We start from the raw sequence: 21,641 nt of genomic DNA, 5'->3' as shown, positions 1-21,641 counted from the left end.
CACTGCCCTCAGACAGGTGTAACATTTTATTCTCCCATCAAGGATAGGTGGGCTCATTACCGCTGAAGCAGCTTCTTGGCACTGCTGCCCCCACAGGCTTTTCTCCCTCTTCTCTCCTACAGCCCCACTTCCCTCTGGTCAGGTCATTCTCCTCGCTCTTCACACACGTATGCACATATCCATTCAGCAAACATCTCTAAGCTCTTACAAGGGGAAGCAGGAGACTGTGAAGGTTTAGAGGGCACCTGGAACCAGCTCTGGAACCGGCCCACCTGAGTTTGAATCCCAGCTCTGCCCTGCAACTTCCTCCCCATCAGGAACAATAGTATAATAACACCTCCATAGCAAGTCTTTGTGAGATTATAAATGATTTCAACCATGTAAAACACTTCAGATAGTGCCTGGCATGTAGTAAGTATTAAGTAAGCAGTAAGAACACTAGCTATAATTATCAGCAATTAGTAACCATGTTCCATTCTAGGCAGGTGTGAGAAGATGGAAGTTCTGCTTCCATTGAACTAATTCTAGATATGATTAAGTGATCCACAGAAAATAAAGAGGGTGTTGAGATGGCAAGTGATCATAAGGTGGAAGGTAGGGCATTATATTCAATGGTCAAAGAAAGCCCCTGTGCAGTGGGTACCTCTGGGTCAAAACCCAAAGGGAGAGATGGAACCATCCAGAAGAGCAGGGCTGCCTAAAGTTTTGGTCTCTCAGAGGGCAAGAGCTTAGAATCTCAGAATTCATTAAAGGCAGATAGCTGTTTTAATGACTCCTTTTTTTTTTTTTAAGGCTGATAATACATGGGGATATATTTTGATCCTTTTACATTCTTGTCTTCATATTAATCAAGTGCCAGGAATCATGTGGCTGGGGCTCACCTCTCCTCTTACTTGTCATTAACTCCAGTGGGCCAGTGGCCAAGTCCAGAAGGCCTTGTGAGAGCTGACGTGTTTTTACTAATTGATTCTGTTTGATTTCTTGCTTTGTTGAACCTCTTCTTGATCCTCTTGGCTTCACCCGCCCCCTTCCCCCACAAAAGCCTTCCCTTTAGTGCTCTGAAGTCATTGTCTCCCTGGCATGAAGGCACGTCAGTGAACCAAACGCATAATTATTTTAAGTGGAGTAAAAAAGAAAACCTGGGCCTCCAATGGACAATGTGTTTTCTCCATGCACTGCAACCTGGGGCATGAAGAGGAAGACAGCTTCCTTCTTCCTCCTCCCCTTTCCTTCTCAAACTAAGAGTCAGCCTGGCAAGGCAAAATTGAGTTGCCTGCACTTACTATGCTTTGAACAGTGAACAGCAGCCAGGAAAATGTTGCCCCCAGTCCTGGTTGCCCTATGGAAGGGAAGTAAGCACTCCTGCTTGTTTTGGGGATCTGATCTTTCAGGGTGCACTAGCAATTGGGCATTGCATATGGGGTGCAGAGGCTTTCTGGGAAGTCTCCATGGGTCCTGGTATGAAAATGTCAGACTCCTCAGGAACAAATGAGATGCAACCAGTTTCCAATAGGCTAGGCCAGTTGCTATCAAACTTTTTGACTATGACCCACAGTTTACATCATGACCGGGAAAAAACTCGAGTTTTTCCTTTAGAATGCTGTTTGACAGCATCCCTAGCCTCTACCCACTAGATGCCAGTGGCAGCCTCTCCCCCAATTGTGACAACGAAAAATGTCTCCAGACATTGCCCAATGTCCTCCAGGGGATGACATTACCCTGGTTGAGAACCACTGAGATAAATTAATGTACTGCTAGAGGGAAAGACCTAATGGATTTTGCTGATAGAAATGCAAAAATCACCAGCAAAAACAACAAAGCAAATGCAGTCTGAGGTAGCATATTACTAGTAATAAGAACATGTAAGGATCTGAGTGCTTACTTTGTTCTGGCTGCCATGCTAAGGTGTTTACACGTGAATCCTCACTTAACGCCCACGTGAACCCTAGGGGGTAAGGGTACCATTGTCCCCATGTTTCAGCCAAGAACACTGATGTCCAGGAACATTAAGTGACTCACTCAAGGTCTCGCAGCTGAGGTGGTGAGAACCTGCACTCTTGCCCACTGTGCTATAAGAGTTTTAAAACTGTACACTAGGAGCACCCATACAGAAGCACCCCAGGAAGCAGTCAGTGCCCTCGTATACCTGGAACATGGCTGAAAAGCAAGAAATAAGCTATAGGTAACCCTGAGGCTCCCACCTACCCAGTATCCTAAAGCAGGGACTTGCCTGTAGCTGAGGTCCTAACCTCCAGTCAGCTCATTGACTTAATTCACACAAAATTCTAATTTGGTCTTTCTTTTAGCAGGAGAATTAAGTAACTTCTAGAAATATTGTCAACAGAAGTGGTTAAGGGTATGTGGTAGCACTTCAAGGGTTAAGTTTCAGTTATCTGGAAATCATTTGCTTCTGGGACCCTCATTCTCAAGCACTGTGGCTCTGGATCCGGGTACAGAGGTCACCGGGATCATCGTCCTCCCACTCTTGGGCCAGGACCTACTGAACTGTCTGCTGAGACTGAGTCCTGAAACCAGGGAGCAGGTGGCAGAAGGGCTAAGATCTGAACAAGAATCTTACCTAAGTCAGAGCCAGGTGCCAAAGAAATGATTGCAAAGCAGTGGGATGCTGAGCCCAGGGAGCCACAGCTGGGCAGTGACGTGTCCCCGCTTCTTCCCCAGTGGCAGCACTGGAGCTCAGGTCCGTTGACCTGCACAGCCCCAGGAACAACAAGAGGCATCACACGCAGGAGATGGGGCTGAAGCGGCTCATCGTGCGCCGGGGCCAGACTTTCGTGCTCCAACTGCATTTCAACCGACCCTTCCACCCTCGGACTGACCGCGTCACCTTCGTGGCTGAGACTGGTGAGTCCCCTTGACCCAAGGCAACGTTCACCTGTAGGGCCCCTGTCTGTCCTTTCTCAGCTGCCGTCCCTCTCTTCCCCTGGGAACTCCCAGAACGCTATTAGTTCTCAGCACCCTATTAGTGCTGTTAAGAAAAGATTTGGCCAATTCAGCAAACTGAAACTGTGATAACAACAACCAACATTTAAGTACACTACAGGCTCTGTACTAGTCTTTACATAACGTTAACTCATTTAATCCTTTTAGGCGGGCACTATTATGATCCCATTTTATAGATAACAAAACTGAGGCCCAGAGATCTTAAGTGGTTTGCCCAAGGACACCCAGTGGCAGTAAAAGCCTTAAACAAAAAGGATTAACAAATGGTGGGAGAAGATGAGGGTCCTTCCAGGACCCTTGGAATCATGTCACATAGATTTCGAGCCTCACATTGGGGTCACTGTCTCCTATACAGGACCGGCACCCAAGGAGCATCTGGGAACACGAGCCACGTTCTCACTCACCAAGACCAGAGGAGGGAATGTCTGGAGTGTTTCTGATTTCACCATTGACTCAAATTCACTCTTTGTCTCCCTTTTCACACCAGCCAATGCAGTCATTGGCTATTATACTCTAAAGCTAGAGATCTCTCAGGGCCAGGGTCATGGTGTGACTCACCTGCTGGGGACTTTCATCCTGCTTTTTAACCCTTGGAGTTCAGGTATGACTTTCTCACCTGATCCACTGGGAATGCTCTGTGAGGTTCTACTTAGAAAGCCAAAAAGATGACACACTGCATATTTATGCAATATATTACCATGTGCTCACTAACAATCATCTTTACAAAGAATTTTTAATGGCATGATGAAATTGTTCATGGTATGTTAAGTGAAACAGATTAGGAGATGGAACACAATGTGATATGTAATTGCATTACATATATGTGCGATATATAATTGTATTACATATATGTGCAGAGAAAGAGAGACTGGCTAGAATACACCAAAATGTAAGGGTGGGTGTCTCTGAGACATGAGAATGAGTGATTTTCATTGTTTTCTTTCCATCATCTGTATTTTCCAAATCTATACAATAAGCTTGCCACTTCTGCAATTAGGAAAAGATAATCATTATTTTTTTAAAGTATAGATTGTATCTCTGGCCTCTAGAAAAGCACATAGACTTTTAAGGGGTTCACTCTTGATTTCTATTGCCGTCAAGCCACTGCTTCTCCTATTTTCCAGCAAGATACTTTCATTACTGTTTTTCAATCTTATTACTCTGTTTTTTGGTTTGGGGTTTTACCCCCTCTACTACTCTTAACCGCTCAGAGGATGACGTCTACCTGCCAAGTGAAATACTGCTGCAGGAGTACATCATGATGGACTATGGCTTTGTGTACAAGGGTCATGAAAGATTCATCACCTCCTGGCCCTGGAACTATGGGCAGGTAACACTATCACGGGAAGGTGGGCTCACAAAGGGCCACTAACAAAAGTCAGGGTGTGCAGTGCTGGGCCAATTTCCCATCCAGTGCAAGAGGCAAGGAAGGGAGGGGAGATGCCTTTCTTTTTTTCAGTTTTTAATATTTTATTACGAAAACCTTAAAACATAATCCAAGTAGACAGGCTACTATAATGAACCTCCATGAACCTGTCTCTCAGCTTCAATAGTGATCAATTGAGGTTGAATCGTGTTCCATCTATACCAGGGGTTTGCAATCTATAGCCCGTGGGCCAAATGTGGCCCACTGCCTATTTTTGCATGGCCTATGGCTAAGAATGTTTTTCATATTTTTTAAATTGTTGAAAACAAAATTTTTAAAATAATAGTTTGTGATGTGCAAATTATATGAAGTTCAAACTTCAGTGTCCACGAATACCATTTTATTGGAGCACATGCTCATTTGTGTAGGTATTATCGGTGGCTGCTTTTGTACTGCCGCAGCAGAGCCAAGCAGTTGAGACAGGGCCCTGTGGCGCACAAAGCCTAAAATATTCACTATCTGGTCCTTCACAGAAACAGTTTGCTGATCCCTGTTCTATAGTCCTCCATGCCCATGCCCCACCTCATCACCGGATTTTTTTGAAGCAAATTACAAATGCTATATCATTGAAACCAGTAATGTTTCAGAATACAACTCTGAAAGTTCATGCTCTTTCTGAAAAACAACCACCATACATTATCACAACTGAAAAAATGAATAGCAATTCTCTAATAACATTAACTATCCAGTCAGTATACAGAGCGAGGGGACCGTGGACTCTGGGCAACTTTTCCGCTGTCAACCACCAACCATGGCTGGTGTAGTTTCTTTCTTCCCCCCATTGCCTTGTCAGCCCTGCTCGCATACACCAGGACTCGGGGGAAGCAGAGAGCCTTGCTGAAGAAGATCAGTTTCCCTGTTCTCCAATTGTGACAAATTGTGTAATTTTTTGAAACGGAGACAAATACCAGCGCATTTGGCAGCCAAAAGGGTTGCAACATGTCACAAATATATGTTGTATATGAATGTTAGGAGCCTACACTGGCTTCTGCGCTGACAGCATCAGTGCTGAGTCCTCTACCTGATTTAAGGCCCTCCACTCTCTTCTCCTCCTCACAGCCTGGCCCTATATAGATCCATCTGATCTTTTCCCACAAGTCCTCCAGAAGTGAGAATCTCTAAGCCCCTGTCCTTGGTACCAACCATGTACAAAGACCTCAGGCAATCGCCCCCACACTCCTTGAAAGCCCACCAAATCCAATAACCTTCTCTGATCTCTTCAGTCAACAAAGATCTTTCATCTCTCCGAATTCTGTTTGCATTTCCCATCAGGTCAGCCACACAGGTCAGTTTTTCAGAATTCTGAGTCAAATACATTCCCCATTTGATTTATAAGCTCTTCGAAGATAGGCCATTGTCTGATATTTAGCTCCATCTCCAACCCCATACACCCTTCCCAAAAAATCTATACTGACTTGAAGTTTCAGAATTCTAGGCCCTTTTGTGTTTCTCTTTTTTGTCCCTTGCGCTCACCTGGAAGTTTGATGAGGACGTCATAGATATCTGCTTTGAGATCCTGAACAAGAGCCTGTACTTCTTAGAGAACCCGTCCAAAGATTACTCCCAGAGGAATGACGTGGTGTATGTCTGCAGGGTGGTGAGTGGCATGGTAAGGACAGAAGCTTCTCCACCCCTATCAGAGGACAGTCTGAGCTTCCCCCAGGCACTGTGGAAACCGACGATCTGTTCTTTGCAGATCAACAGCAACGATGACAACGGTGTCCTGCAGGGGAATTGGGGCGAAGACTACTCCCTGGGGGTCAGCCCCCTGGTGTGGAACGGCAGCGTGGCCATCCTGCGGCAGTGGGCAGCCAGGGGCGGGCAGCCTGTGAAGTATGGACAGTGCTGGGTCTTTGCAGCTGTCATGTGCACCGGTGAGTGAGGGGAGAGGGAAATGCAGACTCACTCATTTCATCTTCATTATAACCCTTTGAGGTGGGGCTCTGATATTTTCATTTTCACATGAGTTAACTGTGGCTTGCACACAGCCCCACAGCTAAGGAGTGGTGGGCACTCAGCTCTTAACCAGCTTGCTCTATAGACTCAAGAAATCCTGTACCTTTATCCAGGAGGGAGGTTGGCCTGTTGTAGTCACTTCACAATCTCCTAGATGGAGCAGTTAGACTATTAAGATGGTCACCTGGATAGAAGAGCTTGTGGTCCCAAAGTGGATTCTTTCTGCCACCTGCTCAGGCTTCTAAGCTCAAGGTGAGCCTGGAGTCTGGGACAGATTGGGGGGAGCTTGAGGTACAAGGGAGAGCCTATCTCACCTGCAGGTAGAGCTGGCAGCTCCCAAATACGTCTCAGAGATATTCTTGAGAAGTTACAATTAGAGATTTGCTACTTTGCCAACCATCAAAAAAGCATCAATGTTTTATGCATTAGTTATTTACAATTTAGTGCAAAGTCATTGATCAGATTATCTGTAAAGATGAGGGAAAGATGGAAAGTACTGAGGTGCCTGCCTGCCTTCTCCCTGTCACACTCTGGTGATCAATCATTGTTGGCTGAATTTATGGGTTAGCTGAGTTGGAGAATGATGGAGCACAGAGCAGGGAGGACAGAGACGTGTGACAAAGTTCTAGATTTTTCTGAGAGGGGCAGCATAGCTTGGCAGTTATGTATATGTGCTGCCAACAGAGAAGTTTAAATCTGTTCAAATCACATTGCTCATCTGTTTTCACTGGAAAATGCTCAGCAAAGCACCAGCATTTAGTATAGTCAAATTTGTCCTGGGCTGGGAAGTCCCTGACTAGGCAGGTATTATGGAGGCAGACTTGGGCTGTTAGACCCTGGGATCAGCAGAAGGTCTGCATCCTTGCTCCGTCTGCAAACCTCTCCCCACTCCCAGGCCCTAGAGTCCTGAGACCACTGAGAAAGAGCAGAGCTGATCCTGTCAAGCTGTTTCTGGCTACTTGTAACCCTAGTCTATCTCTCACCCTTCCTAACGGTTTGTGAAAAGCCCAGGAGCTGTGCTGGGAGTGGAAAGGTGACTGTGGACCCATGGCACTCTTTGAGGCTTTTGAATAAATTGAAACAAAAAGATTGGTCAATCACAAAAGTGCTTTTACATTTCAAAGCATTGTAATCCTCCCAGCAGCTTCAGTAGGCACCACTACTCCTCCTGAGCAGGAGAAGGGTGGGATGAACCTCTCTCTAAACTCCTCAGCTTGCTGGCATAGAAAGGGACCTGTGTTCCAAAGGTCACACCTGGTTATTGCCTTGATTTCATCTGGTCCTGGGCAGGTGTAGGTGTGTATGTGTGGTGTGTTGTATGTGTGGTGCGTGTGTGTGTGATGATGGTGGTGATCTAATATCTGCTTTGTGTGACTAGATCTATGAAATTTTAACTCAGTTTTAAAAAAACCTTTGTAGCATGATCCTAAGAGCCACAAGAGGGTGCTGTTGCATTATCAAAGATGGTCATTGCCTCATACATACAGGTTCCCTTTGTCTCTGAAGTCTTCCATTTATCTCTGTTAAGTCTACCTTGCTCTTCTATCCATTCTCTGATTTCTTTCCGACCTCCTCCAAACCCCCTTGTCTTTCAGTAGAATTACAGATCCAGAATTTCAGAACTGAAAGTCATCTAGTCCAACTCTTCCTTTTTTTTTGGAAGATTTTATTGCGGAAGGGGAACAGGACTTTATTGGGAAACAGTGTGTACTTCCAGGACTTTTTTCCAAGTCAAGTTGTTGTCCTTTCAATCTTAGTTGTGGAGGGTGCTGTTCAGCTTCAAGTTGTTGTCCTTTCAGTCTTAGTGTGGAGGGCGCAGCTCAGCTCTAGGTCCAGTTGCCATTGCTAGTTACAGGGGGCACAGCCCACCATCCCTTGCGGGACTCAAGGAGTTGAACTGGCAACCTTGTGGTTGAGAGCCCACAGGCCCATTTGGGAATTGAACCGGCAGCCTTCAGAGTTAGGAGCATGGAGCTCCAACCACCTGAGCCACGGGGCCGGTCCCCCAACTCTTCATTTTGTTACACATTAGGGGATAAAGACCCAGAGAAGTTAAGCTACTTACTTAAGGTCACACAGCTTCTCCTTTGACACTGACCACATTATAGGCCTAAAGTTTTTAAATTTTCTTTAGAATTATCAAATGTTTTAGGTTATTTTTAATTTGGAAAGCTGCTGAATGGAAAAATTTCTAAATGACAAATTGAGCTGTTGTTAATTGTTTTAAATTATCCTCAAATGATTTTTTTTTCTCACCTCGTGGGATAGAGACCATCAATAAGGCAGGTAGGCAGCAGGGTTCTGGGCCTGAGTGAGGTGCTCTGAGGATAGAGGAGTTACAGGTATGGAGCTGCAAGAATCTTGGCCTTCCTTCTCTTGTCCAGCTAGAAAGTTAGAAAGTATGCTTGGGAAACCAATGATTCTGCTTGAAATGAACTCAGTGATTCTCCATGCTTTTCTTCACATTAGTAATGAGATGCTTAGGTGTTCCAACCCGTGTTGTTTCCAATTTCCGTTCTGCACACAACGTGGATGGGAACTTGACCATCGACACCTACTATGACCGAAATGCCGAGATGCTGTCAATTCGGAAACAAGACAAAATATGGTAAGGGGCACTGTCTCAAACAGATGTCTGCTCTATCCCAGGTAGAGCAGGAAAACCGGCCTGGTTCTTTCTAGCTGTGAGGCAGTATTGCCCTCACAGCTGATACTCAGAGAATAAGTCCCCAGCCCAGGAGACTGTTCTGGGAATTAGATCTTCACACTAAACTCATTTCAGAGACAGAAGACTATGAGATAACATTCTGAAGCCCACAACCAAATGAATGGATCGTGCATCTTCTGAATGTTGACCTCAAAATCTGCATTCATTCTACTCTTCCTTCCTTGGGTGTTTCTGTTTACACCATTCTCTGTTTCCCCTGTCAGGGCAAAGCATGAACTAGATTCCTACTTCCTTCAGTCTTTCTTAACATCTTCCTTTCCCTACACATACATACATATTCCCTCCCTCCCTGTGTGCATGAGTGTGTGTGTGTGTGTGTGTGTGTGTGTGTGTGTGTGTCTGTGTGTCCCTTTATTTTTGTATCTCTAGTCTCTTCCCCTGGTTCCTTTCTCCTCTGTTCTACCCCAAATCTGATTTCCTTTTCCAGCCAGTTTTCAGGTAAGACCTTTGAGTTGTGTGAGAACTAGCTGCTGTGCTTGGAGCCCCCTCCCTCTCTGAGCATCTCGAGAGCTGAAATTTCCTGGATTCAAGCAGTGTTGTAACTGAGGAGGATATGTGACTCATGTAAAATTCTGCCTGTGAGTTTATAACCTGAGTCTCATCATGAGGATACACCAAACAAGCCCCAAATCAGGGCCCCTCTGGTAAAACAAAGAAATAAACACTACTCAGAATGTCAGTATAATAAAATGAAGGCTGAGGAACTGCTCCAGATTATAGGAGATAAAGCATACTGGACAACTAAATGCAATCTGTGATCCTGGACTGCATGGAAAAGAATGCTATAAAGGACATTATTAGGTCAGCTGATAAAATTGAAATATAGACAGTAAATTAGATAAAATTATTGTATCAATATTAAATGTATGAGATTGACAACTGCACAAGATTATGTAAGGGAATATCTCTATTCTTAGGAAATATATGCTGAAGTAGAAAGAGAAACAAATCTCCATATCCACATTGAAAGAAAGCCAATGATAAAGCAAATAGGACAAACTGTTCATAATAGATAAATTGGGTGTAAGGGTGTTCATTGTACTATTCTTGTAACTCTACAGTAAGCTCGAAATTACTTCCAAAAAAAAAAAAAAAATAGAAGAAACAATGATATAAAGCACTCATTATAGTGTCTCATGTCTGGCAAATCCCCTGAAAATAAGAGTTCTTGTCTCCTTTCGGTAGGAATTTCCATGTCTGGAATGAGTGCTGGATGATCCGAAAAGATCTCCCACCAGGATACAATGGTTGGCAGGTCCTGGATCCCACTCCCCAGCAAACCAGCAGCGGTGAGTGAGCGCCACCATGGAAGGGTCTGGGCTCTGTGCAAAGGCTGATCAGGGTGAGCAGGAGGCTAGAAAGGAGTGCTGTTTTTCTGATTTCGTCCCCTTCCCAAAGTCATAGCAGAGACAGCTTCAGGTCAGGCGTCTCACTTTGCCATTGGCAGCTGGGTGACTCGGATAAGTCACAGGATTGCTCAGTTTCTATAAAGTGGGGAAGATGATGCTGATAACTGCAGTTTCACAGGGTGGCCGTGGGGATCGGCCGAGTTAATGGTAATTGCAGACTGGCATTAATGCCGCCGCTCCTCCCTGTCTCTTCTCCCTACTTCCCACAATCATGACCAGCTGCCCCGGTCCACGCGTCAGCAGCCGTATTAGCCGTCCGTAACTCCTGTTCCCTGCACAGGGTTGTTCTGCTGTGGCCCAGCTTCTGTGAAGGCCATCAAGGAAGGGGACGTCCACCTGGCCTATGACACCCCATTTGTGTACGCGGAGGTGAATGCGGATGAAGTTGTTTGGCTCCTTGAGGATGGCCATGCCCAAGAAATCCTAGCCCATAACAGCAGTTCCATTGGGAAGGAAATCAGCACCAAGATGGTAGGCTCAGAACAGCGTCAGAATATCACCAGCTTCTACAAGTACCCAGAAGGTACCCGGGGCCCCGGAGATTTGGGGAGGGAGGTGGGTATACCTTCCTTCGTGTTGCTCCCCCATGGGGATGGCTCCCACGTTCAAATCTTCACCACCTAATAACCTCCTTATGGCAAACTCCCAGGGCTTTCCTGGACCCTGGCCACATGGTGCCAAAGTTAGGGTTGCTGGATTTAGCAAATACAAATACAGGATACCCAGTAAATTTGAATTCCAGATAAATAAATATTTTATTAGTATGTCTCAAATATTGCATGCAACAGTCTTACACTAAAAATTATTTATTGTTTATCTGAAATTCAAATTGAATTGAATGTCCTTTATTTTACCTGGTACCTATATCCTAGGGTCACATCATGGTTTCCTTATGTTTTGGCAGAAAGGGGAGAGGTGGAAGCTCATGGAGGGAGAGGGCTCCCGAGCCTATGGAAGGGAGTAGATGTCCCTGTGATAAAGGCCAGGGTGGAGTCAGGCTGCTTGAGTACTTATCAAGGGCTTGCTATGTTCTAGCTGTATAAGCCTGGACACATTCTTACCTCCCCATGCCTTCACTTTCTCATCTGTAAAATGGGTTAACAGTATCTCAGAGGGATGTTGTAAGGTTTAAATGAAGGAATATGCAGAAAGTACTTCAAACAGTGACTCTGGTGCATAGTAAGTATTCTAGAGAGGCCGACAGTTTGGGGTGAGTTGGGGTTAAGCCTGAAGGTTGAGTAGCCTTCAAGGGCAAGAGCTGAAGTTCTATTTGAAGGGCTTGAGCATATATTTTAGAAGTGAGGATGCTGGTAGGGCAGAGAAGCCTCTGGCTTTGATAATGATGGCAGTGATGATGGTGACAATATTGATGACAAAGAACAACTCATTTAACCCCCAGTTTTGGCAACTCTATGAGGCGAGGAGATATCCCCAGGTTATAGATGACAGAACTGAGCACTGAGAGATTAAGAGACTATGATAGAGCAAGGATTTGAACCCATCACCAAGCAACACCAATCCCCATGTTCTCAGCCATGATGCTGCATTGCCTCCTGACACAGCTATTCATGTGGTTGGGGCTTTGGGAGGGGAGCTGGGAGTTGTTGAGTGGCTTCTTTCCCAAAGAAGGTCATTGGTCCTCTCGACCCCTCCCACTGACGTCTTCCTTGTCTCTCCTTTCGGCCAGGATCCCCTGAGGAGCGGTCTGTGTTCATAAAGGCTTCCCGGAAAATGCTGGGCTCAAGAAAGGCCCTTTCACGCCTCCTGGATCTACTGGGGTCTGGGGGCTTTCGGAATCAGCCGGTGCAGCTGCAGCTTCACCTGGCCAGGATGCCTGAGTGGGGCCAGGACGTGCAACTGAAGCTGCATGCCCACAGGGTGCCAGACAGAGCCCACCCCCAGGATCCCATCAGACTGGAGGTGCGCTTCTGTGCGCAGGCCCTGCTGCACAATGGTAGCACCCGGGAGCCCCTCTGGGGGCAAATAGTGCACTTAAACCTGGACTTTGGGGAGGGTGAGTATGAGGAAGGCCTGGAAAGTGACCTACAGGGAGGGTAGCTTTGGGACCATGAACAAAGCTGGGCTGGCCCTGCCAGGTCACACAGAGACCCCTTGCATCCCCAACACACACACACACACACACACCAGGCAGTGAAGCTGCTGTTGGCAGGAGGTTGAATGCCAAGTGCTCTACTTCTGATGCCATCCCACCAGGGGAAACATAGCAGGGGGCAGTAGGGGCAGGGTAAGCACACTATCTTCTCTCTCGTATACACACACAGACACTTTCACATATCCATCTAGACTCACACACATGTTGTCTCTCACACCCTAACTAATTTTTCCTCTCACACACGTTTCCTTTCCCCGCCCTCTCTTTCTTTCTGAGACCTATTTCCCAGACTCACGATGTCTTCTGTCTGTGCTTAGAGGTGCAGTGGCCACTCTTGCTGCCCTACAACAATTACAGAAACAAGCTGACGGATGAAAAGCTGATCCGTGTGTCTGGCATTGCCAAGGTGGAGGGGACGAGGCGGTTCCTACTGGTCCTGAAAGATGTCTCTCTGGAGCCTCCCCACTTATCTATTGAGGTGAGACATCTGGGCAGTGATGAGCTCCAGGGGTCCTCTGACTCACCCAATCTTGGAGCTGTGAGTATAGCAGCAAATGAGACACATTCCCGGCCTCACCACCTAATGGACGATTAAAGTACCGTGTGGTGTGATCTTTCGTGCTCTGTGCAAAGCACAGGGCAGGGCGTGAAGTCTTCCCAGAGGAGGTGACACTGGATAGAGGATGCCAGTGGAATGGAGGATATAGGAAGACACTACATAGAGACATGAGGTGGAGATGAAAGCATTTTAAGTAAGACAATAGCTTTGCAGAAGCAAAGACAGGAAAGGTAATGACTGGGAATTGGAGTTGGGGAGAGAGATTGGAGAGAAAGAAGTCAAATTCAAAAGGTGATTGCTGATCAGATGGGGTGACAAGGAAGAAAGAAACAAATGAAAAGATAAGCCTCAGATTTTGAGTTCAGAGGCTTGAGGGACTGGTGAGGCCACTGCATGAGGAAGAGATACAGGTGGAGGAAGGATAAATGGAGAAGGGCAAGTAGTTGTTCCCCATCTCCTATTACCAGGGTGTCCTTCCCTCGAAGCCTCCTTTCCCCACCTTTCCCCACACTCTGAAAGACTTACCCTTGGCCTAGTCCCAACCTGACTTTGCACCTGGTAGATTCCCAACAGCTCACCTTCCACGCCCCCAATGAGAATTAAGTGACTCTGTATCGTAAACCATTTGGCCACCTACTGGTTTTCACCCAGGCATGATGTCAGGCCAAGTGATGCCAGGCAGCCTCCTCGGTGGGGCAGATAGTGAGCAGAGTCACAGGTGCAGACAGCCTGGTGCTGAGGTGAGAGTTCTGCCTGTTACCTGGAGCCTGGTGGTAACAGGATCCAATGCAAACACTTTACATGCCAAGTAGGCTGTTAGTTGGTCCCCATTGATAAGGGACCTGGGGATGATTTGTGTGACTATGCTGGATTCCAAAGGTTTTCTTTTGCCTATGTGCTGACACCCTCATTAGAGTACAATAGAATACAAAGGACTCTAATATTTTGTTTGAGTTCCAGAGAAGTCAGGAGGTGTTCTTCCTTCTTGATTCTCTGGTTGAGCCAGAGCATAACCGTAATAGGCTCTGGGTGGTCAGAGCTCATTTCATTTCCACATGTGTTTACCAAATATCCATCATTTGGCTGGCAGTACACTGGGCACCAGGCTCTAGAAGTGAGTAGAATCTCTGCCTCCCACTCACAGGCCAAGGTCATGCTGCCCTGTGACACAGACCTCACATGTGACGCATTGAACCCACGTGGAAAAACTCAGAGTGTGTCTGCTGATGTATATGAAGACAGAGCAGCATGGGAGGAAGATCCTGGCTGGGGTCTGGGACATCTGGGTCAGGTCTTGGCTCTGCCACGAATATGTCCTGTGACCTTGGCCTCAGAATGACATCACTGATAGCAAGTGGATGGCACACATGACACCATTTCCTAATCCCATGCCTGTGTCAGATGCTCCTAATCAATGACGACTCTCCCACTGACTCTGGATTTGTCCCAGGAGTCCTTGTTAGCACAGCATTCCTATTAGCCATGAGCAATGGATTGGAACTAGCACTGACATTGAAATCTAATGCCATCCTGAACTAGGAGGTGGAAAGGGAAATAGATTTCAACTTGGTACCAATTCCCAGTTGTTGGTGGCTTCTTGAAGTAATGTGACCTCCTAAGACAGGCCAGGACACGTGTTAACCTTGAGTATGCTCAGCTCATATTCTTTTCCTCCAACGTAGTGTCTTACTTCTAAATAAATAGTCCCTGGTGGTCCACAGAAGGATGGGGGAGTGAGGTTCCTGAATGGGAGTGCAGAAATGAGGCCTGCTGCCCATGATATCCCTGTCTTCTCTCTGCACAGGTGTCTGAGAGGGCTGAGGTGGGCAAGGCACTGAGCGTCCACGTCACCCTTACCAACACCCAGATGGTGGCTCTGAGTCACTGCACAATGGTGCTAGAGGGAAGTGGCCTCATTCATGGGCAGATAGTCAATGAGTAAGTGTGATCACCATTCACCTGTCACATGCTGGTCTCTGATAAGTGGTACCTCGTGGGGCACAGGATGGTCCTGAGTGTCCTGGATGGGGCCTCCTTGGACCCACTTTTCCACCCTCTTCGGGGAAGGTTGGCTCTGTGGTGTTGGGAGGTGGGAGGTGCTTCCCAACCAAGAAGGGAAACCAGATCACCCACCCCAGCAGTTACTCCTCGAGGCTCTCACGGGCTCTTTGTGACTTTCAGCCTTGGGACTCTGGCGGCCGGACACACTGTCCAAATTCACCTGGACCTCTACCCCTTCAAAGCTGGACGCCGCCAGCTGCAAGTCCTCATCAGCTGCAACGAAGTCAAGGAGATCAAGGGCTATAAGGCCATCTTCGTAGCTGCAGCCAGGGCTTCCTGAGCCCAGCCCACTCTCCTCGGGCCCTCCCTGTCCCCCAGCCCTTCCCTTGGCCCCCTCACTCTCCTGATGCCCTACTAGTGTCCCCCAACCCCTCCCTGAGTCCCACCCTGCCCTCCTGATGCCTTCCCTGTACCCTCAGCCCCTACCCATGCCCACCCAGCCCCTCCCTGCCTTACCTTACTCCTAAAGGTGTGGTCTTACCTTTGCTCCTTCTGTCCTCTTTCCGGCTTGCCTGGGGGTGAATGAAGCTCCGTTAGAACCACTGTGCTTCTTGGGAAGAGACAATAAAGATGTCTTTATTGGTCACTGGTGTTGCCTCTTCTGTGTGAACAAGCTACATATTGTTTCTAGCTGGTCCTCTTGGCTTGGCTGCCTGTTGTGTGGCTGGGCCCTTCCTGCTCTTCCTGTCTTTTCTCTCCTTTAAGGGCCCATGCACAAAATAAGCCCAACATGATCCCTCTAAATCAGCCTCTCTGGAATCAAGGATCACCATCTCTCCATCTAAACTGCCTTAGTTAGCCCGCAGGCAGAGGCTGGAGGCAGGTGTGGGGAGGAGGCTTGGATGTGCTGGGAGGACATTCCCTGTGGTGCTATGGAGACCAGCCAGAAGCTGCCCAGCAGGACTTCTCTGCTGCTGGCCTGAGAGCATAGGGACCAGCCCCACTCAGGGTGACCCCCAGGATAACTGGGGAGCACTTTGTAGCTGGCTGCTCCCCAAAACAGGCCCTCGGTTTCCCTGACCCCATCTTTCCCTCTCTCACTCCCCCTAGTCTTTCAACCTCTCCAAGTCACCCTAACTGACCCCAGCCTCTCTTCCTCTGCATTGTTTGTTTTGTTCTTTTAAAGACAGAGAGCTACTCTTTTGTATTTTCTTCCTGTGGTTCTCAGGATCATTTATGCTCATTCTAAATAATTTGGAAAAAAACAGGAAAAGTGAAAAGAAACAAAAGAAAAATCACTGATAGTTCCCCCATCCCAGAAGAAATCTCTGCTAACATTTTGCCATATATCTTTCTGGACTTCCCCTCGACTCCCTTCATTGTGTTTTTTACAGTTATCATTACATGGCTATCATCAAAAAGACAAGAGATAACAAGTGTTGGTAAGGATGTGGAGAAAAAGGAACCCTGTGCACTGTTGTTGGGAATGTGTATTTGTTCAGCCATTATAGAAAACAATATGGAGGTTCCTCAAAAAGTTAAAAATAGAGCTACCATATGATCCAGCAATTCCACTTCTGGGCATTTATCCAAAGGAAATAAAATCACTATCTCAGAGGGATATTTTTGCATCCCATGTTCATCGCAGCATTATTAACAATAGTTAAGATATGGAAACAACCTAAGTGCCAACGGATTAACGGACAAAGAAGATGTAATACGTACACAAAGGAGTATTATGCAGCTGTGAGAAAGAAGCAAGTCCTGCCATTTGCTACCACAGGGATGGACATTGAGGGCATTATGTTAAGTGAAAAGTCAGACAGAGAAGGAAAACTACTGTATGATCTCACTCATGCAGGTATACCTTGAGGATATTGTGGGTTGTGTTCCAGACCAGTGCAATAGCGCGAGTCTTAGTCTTTTTGCTGGTGGAAGGTCTTGCATTCACTTTGTAAAAAATGCAACATCTGTGAAGCTCAATAAAATAAAATACAATAAAACGAGGTATGCCTGTATGCGGAACCTAAAAAAGCTGAACTCCTAGAAACAGAGAGTAGAGTGGTGGTCACCATGGGTTAGGGATGGGGGAAATGGGGAGATTTGGGTTAAAGGATATAAAATTCCACTCAGAAAAACAGTAAGTTCTAGAGCTCGAATGCACCGTGTTGTGATTATAGTTACCAATACTGTATTATGTATTTCAAAGTTGATATTCTCACCACAAAAAAGAAATAATTATTTGACCTGAGGAAGGTGCTAGCTAATGGTGGTAATCATATTGCAATATACAAATGTGTCGGATCAATATGTTGTACACCTTAAACTTACACAATGTTATATATCAATTATATCTCAATAAAAAAACGAAAAATGAAGTTATTACAAATTGACACCTCTCCATCATGGAAAATTTAGAGGATCCAGAAACGCAGTGAAGGAGCATGTCCTCCCGTGGGTTCTCAGGTGTGGCCCTCGTCCTCTGTTCCTCACCTGCTCAGTGACTACAGGTTCACTCTGTTCCTCTCACCAGCCTCGCCTCCGCCTTTTCCTCCTCCTCTCTGTTCTGTATTTATTTTGCTTTCGCAGGAAAGGCAGGAGTCTGCACACCCGCACTCCACCCTGTGTGCCAGGTACACCCGTACCCATTAAGTGGTATGGGCATTTCTGTGTGGCTCTGTCACTGCTTTGTCACTGCTGTGTTCCGGGTGGCTCCCTGTCCACCCACTGGAGACCTGGTTCCTGGGCTGGCTCCTGCAGAAATCTGAAGCCTTGTTCCATTTGCAGAGCGCCCGGTCCTCCTTTGTTTAGTCATTGCCCCTCCTGTCTGGTGGCGCAAAACTGCCTGGCTGTGTCACTTGTGTCACTGGAGGAGGAACAGTGGGCAGGCTTTCTGCTGGGCCTCCCAGAGGCATGAGGATATTAGCCATCTCTAATTTTCCAGTTGACATTTCAGATATCTCCTCTCGCCAACTAAAAAAATGGCTTTAAGAAAAACAGGAAACGAGGGTGAGGGTGTGAAAAGCAGTGAATTCTATATGTGCATGTATACACACACTTTAAAATCTGACTGGGGACAGAGAGATTTGAAAAGACATGAGGGAGGATGGAAGCTGGTGACTGATGTTCCTGAGTAGAGAGGATAAGGGACCCAGGAGGCAGAGGGACACAGAAAATGTCCCACAGGAGGGAAAGGCAGGGTAGGTGTGACTGAGGGTCCTTTAGAGTGTCTCACCCACTCCCTATGAAGAGCCTTTCCCTTTTCTTTCTCTCTCTCTTCTCCCATCTGTTCCTTTCTCCCTTACACACTCACTCCAAAGGACTTGTACTTTTCTTACTAGAATCAAGGTCACTCACTGGCATCCATACCCTCTCACCTATTTCCAAAACTCCTCCATGAATCTTCCCAAGTTTTCTTCCTTTAGTGCTTTTATTTGAGAGTTGCCCGGGACCTGGCAGGTCTCACCCAAGACAATACCTCCACCAAAAAATAAATACAAAAAAATCATATCAAGGTGATCCCGAATGGGCTCTGTTTGCATTTGATATCCAGGAAGTGACTTTCCAGGATCAACGAGAGGGCTCCTGTGCTGAGCATCGTTCTAGGCTTAAGAGGCTCTCTCAGCTGTGAGCTGAAGTCTTGGGACCCTGACATTCCTCCCTGTAGGGGTGCAGCCCCTCTCCATCCCCCTAGAGGCCCTGTCAGCTCATCTCTCCCACATGGCCCCCCACTACAGCACAGCACCTGGCAGTGAATGCCCCATCGCCCAAAAGCTATCAGAGGCCCCACGGCACAAGCCCCTGGCAGTTCATTGGGCCACACTTCATCTTAGACGAGCAACACTGCCAAGAAAAACCTGAGGGCAAGTAAGAAAACCAGTTGTGATCTGCCCAGTAAGCAGGTGGCAGTGCTGTAGCCAGCCCCACCTTCGGTGTCTCCTGGAGTCTTGGGGATGGAAAGGGAAACAGACACTCCAGGACCAGTTTCCTGAAGCTCCAGGCTATCCAGGTGTTCTGTGGGGAGCAGCCCAGGAACCAGAGGCAGTCACCATGGCTCAAGGTAGGGGAGGCCCATGGGGCTGCTGATGGTTAGGGACAGGGAACACAGACTGACTGTGCGATGTCAAGAGAGGGTGAATTCAGAGGAAGAGAAGTATAAATAAAGAATGGAGTAGAAAAAGGAGAAACCCCAGGAACCTCAGGATTTGTTGGTAGCCTGAGAACCAGGAGACAAGGTAGATGCCAGCAGGTAAACAGCCAAACAGCTGCGTGCCAACATGCTTGCTTCCATAGCCTGGTCGGACAGAGCAGGGCCAGGGATGAAGGGGTCAGGGTTCCTGCTCTTCTCTTCTACTAGTTGACCCTTTGACATTGAACAAGTCACTTCTCTGGTTCCCAGCTCCTATGCCTGAAAAATGAGGGGAATTGGACCAGATAATCTTAAAGTTGTCTTCCAGCTCTAAAATTCTCTGAATTTTTGTATTTTCTCTTCTTTTCCCCACTTCAGAGGCTCTGTTCCTCATCTTAGCTAATCTTCCCACCACTACCCTTCTCTCCGTATCAACTCCCCTTTTCTAGAAAGAGCTATTATGAAGATTAAAAGGTTAGTTGAAACCGTTTATAGGAACGAGCTAAAACCTCTACAAATGTAACAGCCTCACCTTCATTTAATATGTTTTGTGTTCAAATTTTTATGCTTACATTTTTATAATTTTTAACTATACCAATACATAGTTGGAGTAATATAAAACAATATTTTCAGATAAAGCTACAGTCCCCTTACTACCACCTCAACCCCAGTATTATCTCTAGAGAAACCACTGTTACCAGTTTTTTGTCCACACATTTATATATATATATATATATATATATATATATATATATATATATATGGTGAGCACTAGGGGTGGAATTGCTGGGTACACACACACACACACACACACACAAACACACACACACACTCAATGTGATACATAATATTAGCATGTGTGAGTTCTTTTTTGGGGGGGTATATCTATGATATCATTGTGTTGCACATATTTTTGTACAACTTGATTTTTTTTTCACTCAACAGTATGTCTTGGAGCTCTATTAATGCCATTCAGTACCTGTAGATTTACCTCAGTATTTTCCACATTGCATAGTATTTCATATTATGGGTGTATGTAATTTTATTTATTCAGTCCCCTATTGATGGGCATTTAAGTTGTTTCCCATTTTTCAGTTATACAAACAATGTTGCAGTGCACATTCTTATTTTTGCCTCTTTGTGCTTGTGTGGGAGTGTCTAGGACAGATACTGAGATTACTTTAGAAGTACTTCCTATAATTTTCTTTCTATTTTATTGATCATTTCATCCCATTCTTCCTGTATATCAAGGAGAACAAATATGCCCAGTACCTCTTATTTGAATGTCTGGTGTTTGGGCTGAAGAATAATCCCTGTGTTATAGGGAGAGATTAATTAGACACAGGATGCATCCAGAGGATGAGCTTTGGCCCCACTGCTTGCTGTCAGGCAGATGCTGCCACTCCTATTGAGTAGATTGGGTCATGTGCCCAACCTAAATCGGGGCCAGTTAACAATCTATGTCTAGTCAATTTGTCTCCCAAAGGGATGAGCTTCTTTTACCACTACTAGGAAATAGTCAGGTGCTTTTCCAGCTTGCAGTGTGTCAGATGTCCTTTCTGAACTCGAGTGAAGGCCAGCAACGGGCAGCAGCTGTTGGGTAATGGAAAAAGCACAGGACTTGGGCAAATCACCTTAGGTTTAACCTTGGGCAAGACATTTAATTTGCCTGAACCTTGGTTTTCTCAACTCCAAGTGTGGATGACATAACATTTCATGCCTCCATTGTTGTGGTGAGGACTCAGTGAGATAACTGTCCTAAGGTACCTAGGACAGTACCTACCACATAGTAATCAGGCCCTCAAGAAAGTGTTCATTGAATCTGAAATAAGTACTAGGTGATTATGCAAAAGATAGAGACTTTTATTCAACCTGGCAAACATTTTTTAATACCTACAATGTACTGACCATTATGCTTATATTTCTTTTATAGGAAACCCCATACCCATTAGCAGTCGTGCCCCATTTCCCCCTCCTTCCAGCCCCTGGTAAACCCTAATCTACTTTCTGTCTTTATGAATTTGCCGAGTGTACATATTTCACATAAATTGAACCACATAATATGTGGCCTTTTGTGTCTGGCTTCTTTCACTTAGCATAATGTTTTCAGCTTTCATCCATATTATACTGTATTCAGCATTCCTTTTTATGGCTGAATAATGTTCCATTATATGGCTATACCACATTTATTCATCCATTAGTCAGTTTGATGGACATTCGGGTTGCTTCCATTTTGGGCTATCAACATTCATGTACAGATTTTGTGTGAATATGTTTTCAATCTGTTGGGTATTTCAATCTCTTGGGTAAAAGAGTGAGCGCTAGGGGTGGAATTGCTGGGTAACTCTATGTTTAACAT

At 46.0% G+C, this 21,641-nt stretch overlaps 2 protein-coding genes across 4 annotated transcripts in view; one reads left to right on the top strand and one right to left on the bottom strand.

Moving 5' to 3' along the window:
• The first annotated feature begins 569 nt into the window (after positions 1 to 569).
• On the top strand, positions 570 to 15,643 carry TGM7 (transglutaminase 7). The gene is made up of 13 exons (XM_019725536.3): positions 570 to 594; positions 2,680 to 2,862; positions 3,317 to 3,562; positions 4,173 to 4,291; positions 5,868 to 5,996; positions 6,084 to 6,261; positions 8,813 to 8,951; positions 10,257 to 10,360; positions 10,761 to 11,003; positions 12,168 to 12,494; positions 12,911 to 13,071; positions 14,957 to 15,090; positions 15,334 to 15,643. Exons 1-13 carry the CDS (start codon positions 570 to 572, stop codon positions 15,491 to 15,493), a joined length of 2,148 nt encoding a protein of 715 aa, XP_019581095.3. The 3' UTR covers positions 15,494 to 15,643.
• The window catches only part of CCNDBP1 (cyclin D1 binding protein 1), a 68,624-nt gene continuing 54,971 nt past the window's right edge, over positions 7,989 to 21,641 (bottom strand). Inside the window, exons 11-13 of one of the 3 annotated variants that reach the window (XR_012494771.2) lie at positions 15,670 to 15,725; positions 15,286 to 15,426; positions 7,989 to 8,922 (exon numbers count right to left, since the gene is read on the bottom strand). The gene's annotated coding sequence lies outside the window, so the exon portion shown is untranslated. The remainder of the gene's footprint in view (positions 8,923 to 15,285; positions 15,427 to 15,669; positions 15,726 to 21,641) is intronic. The other 2 variants (XR_012494773.2, XR_016020850.1) reach the window with 2 other exon arrangements.

This window comes from Rhinolophus sinicus, chromosome 3, assembly GCF_057876585.1.
Source record: "Rhinolophus sinicus isolate RSI-liver-muscle chromosome 3, RSI-T2T, whole genome shotgun sequence".
In the NCBI taxonomy this organism is placed as follows: domain Eukaryota; kingdom Metazoa; phylum Chordata; class Mammalia; order Chiroptera; family Rhinolophidae; genus Rhinolophus; species Rhinolophus sinicus.
This window is presented reverse-complemented; position numbering and strand designations above follow the sequence as displayed.

Excerpts from the sequence above, each read along its gene's own strand:
- TGM7 (XM_019725536.3), top strand. The coding sequence starts at position 570 with ATGGCAAGTGATCATAAGGTGGAAG. Across the intron at positions 595-2,679 it reads AAGTGATCATAAGGTGGAAG|TGGCAGCACTGGAGCTCAGG; the intron begins GTAGGGCATTAT and ends CTTCTTCCCCAG. Across the intron at positions 10,361-10,760 it reads TCCCCAGCAAACCAGCAGCG|GGTTGTTCTGCTGTGGCCCA; the intron begins GTGAGTGAGCGC and ends TTCCCTGCACAG.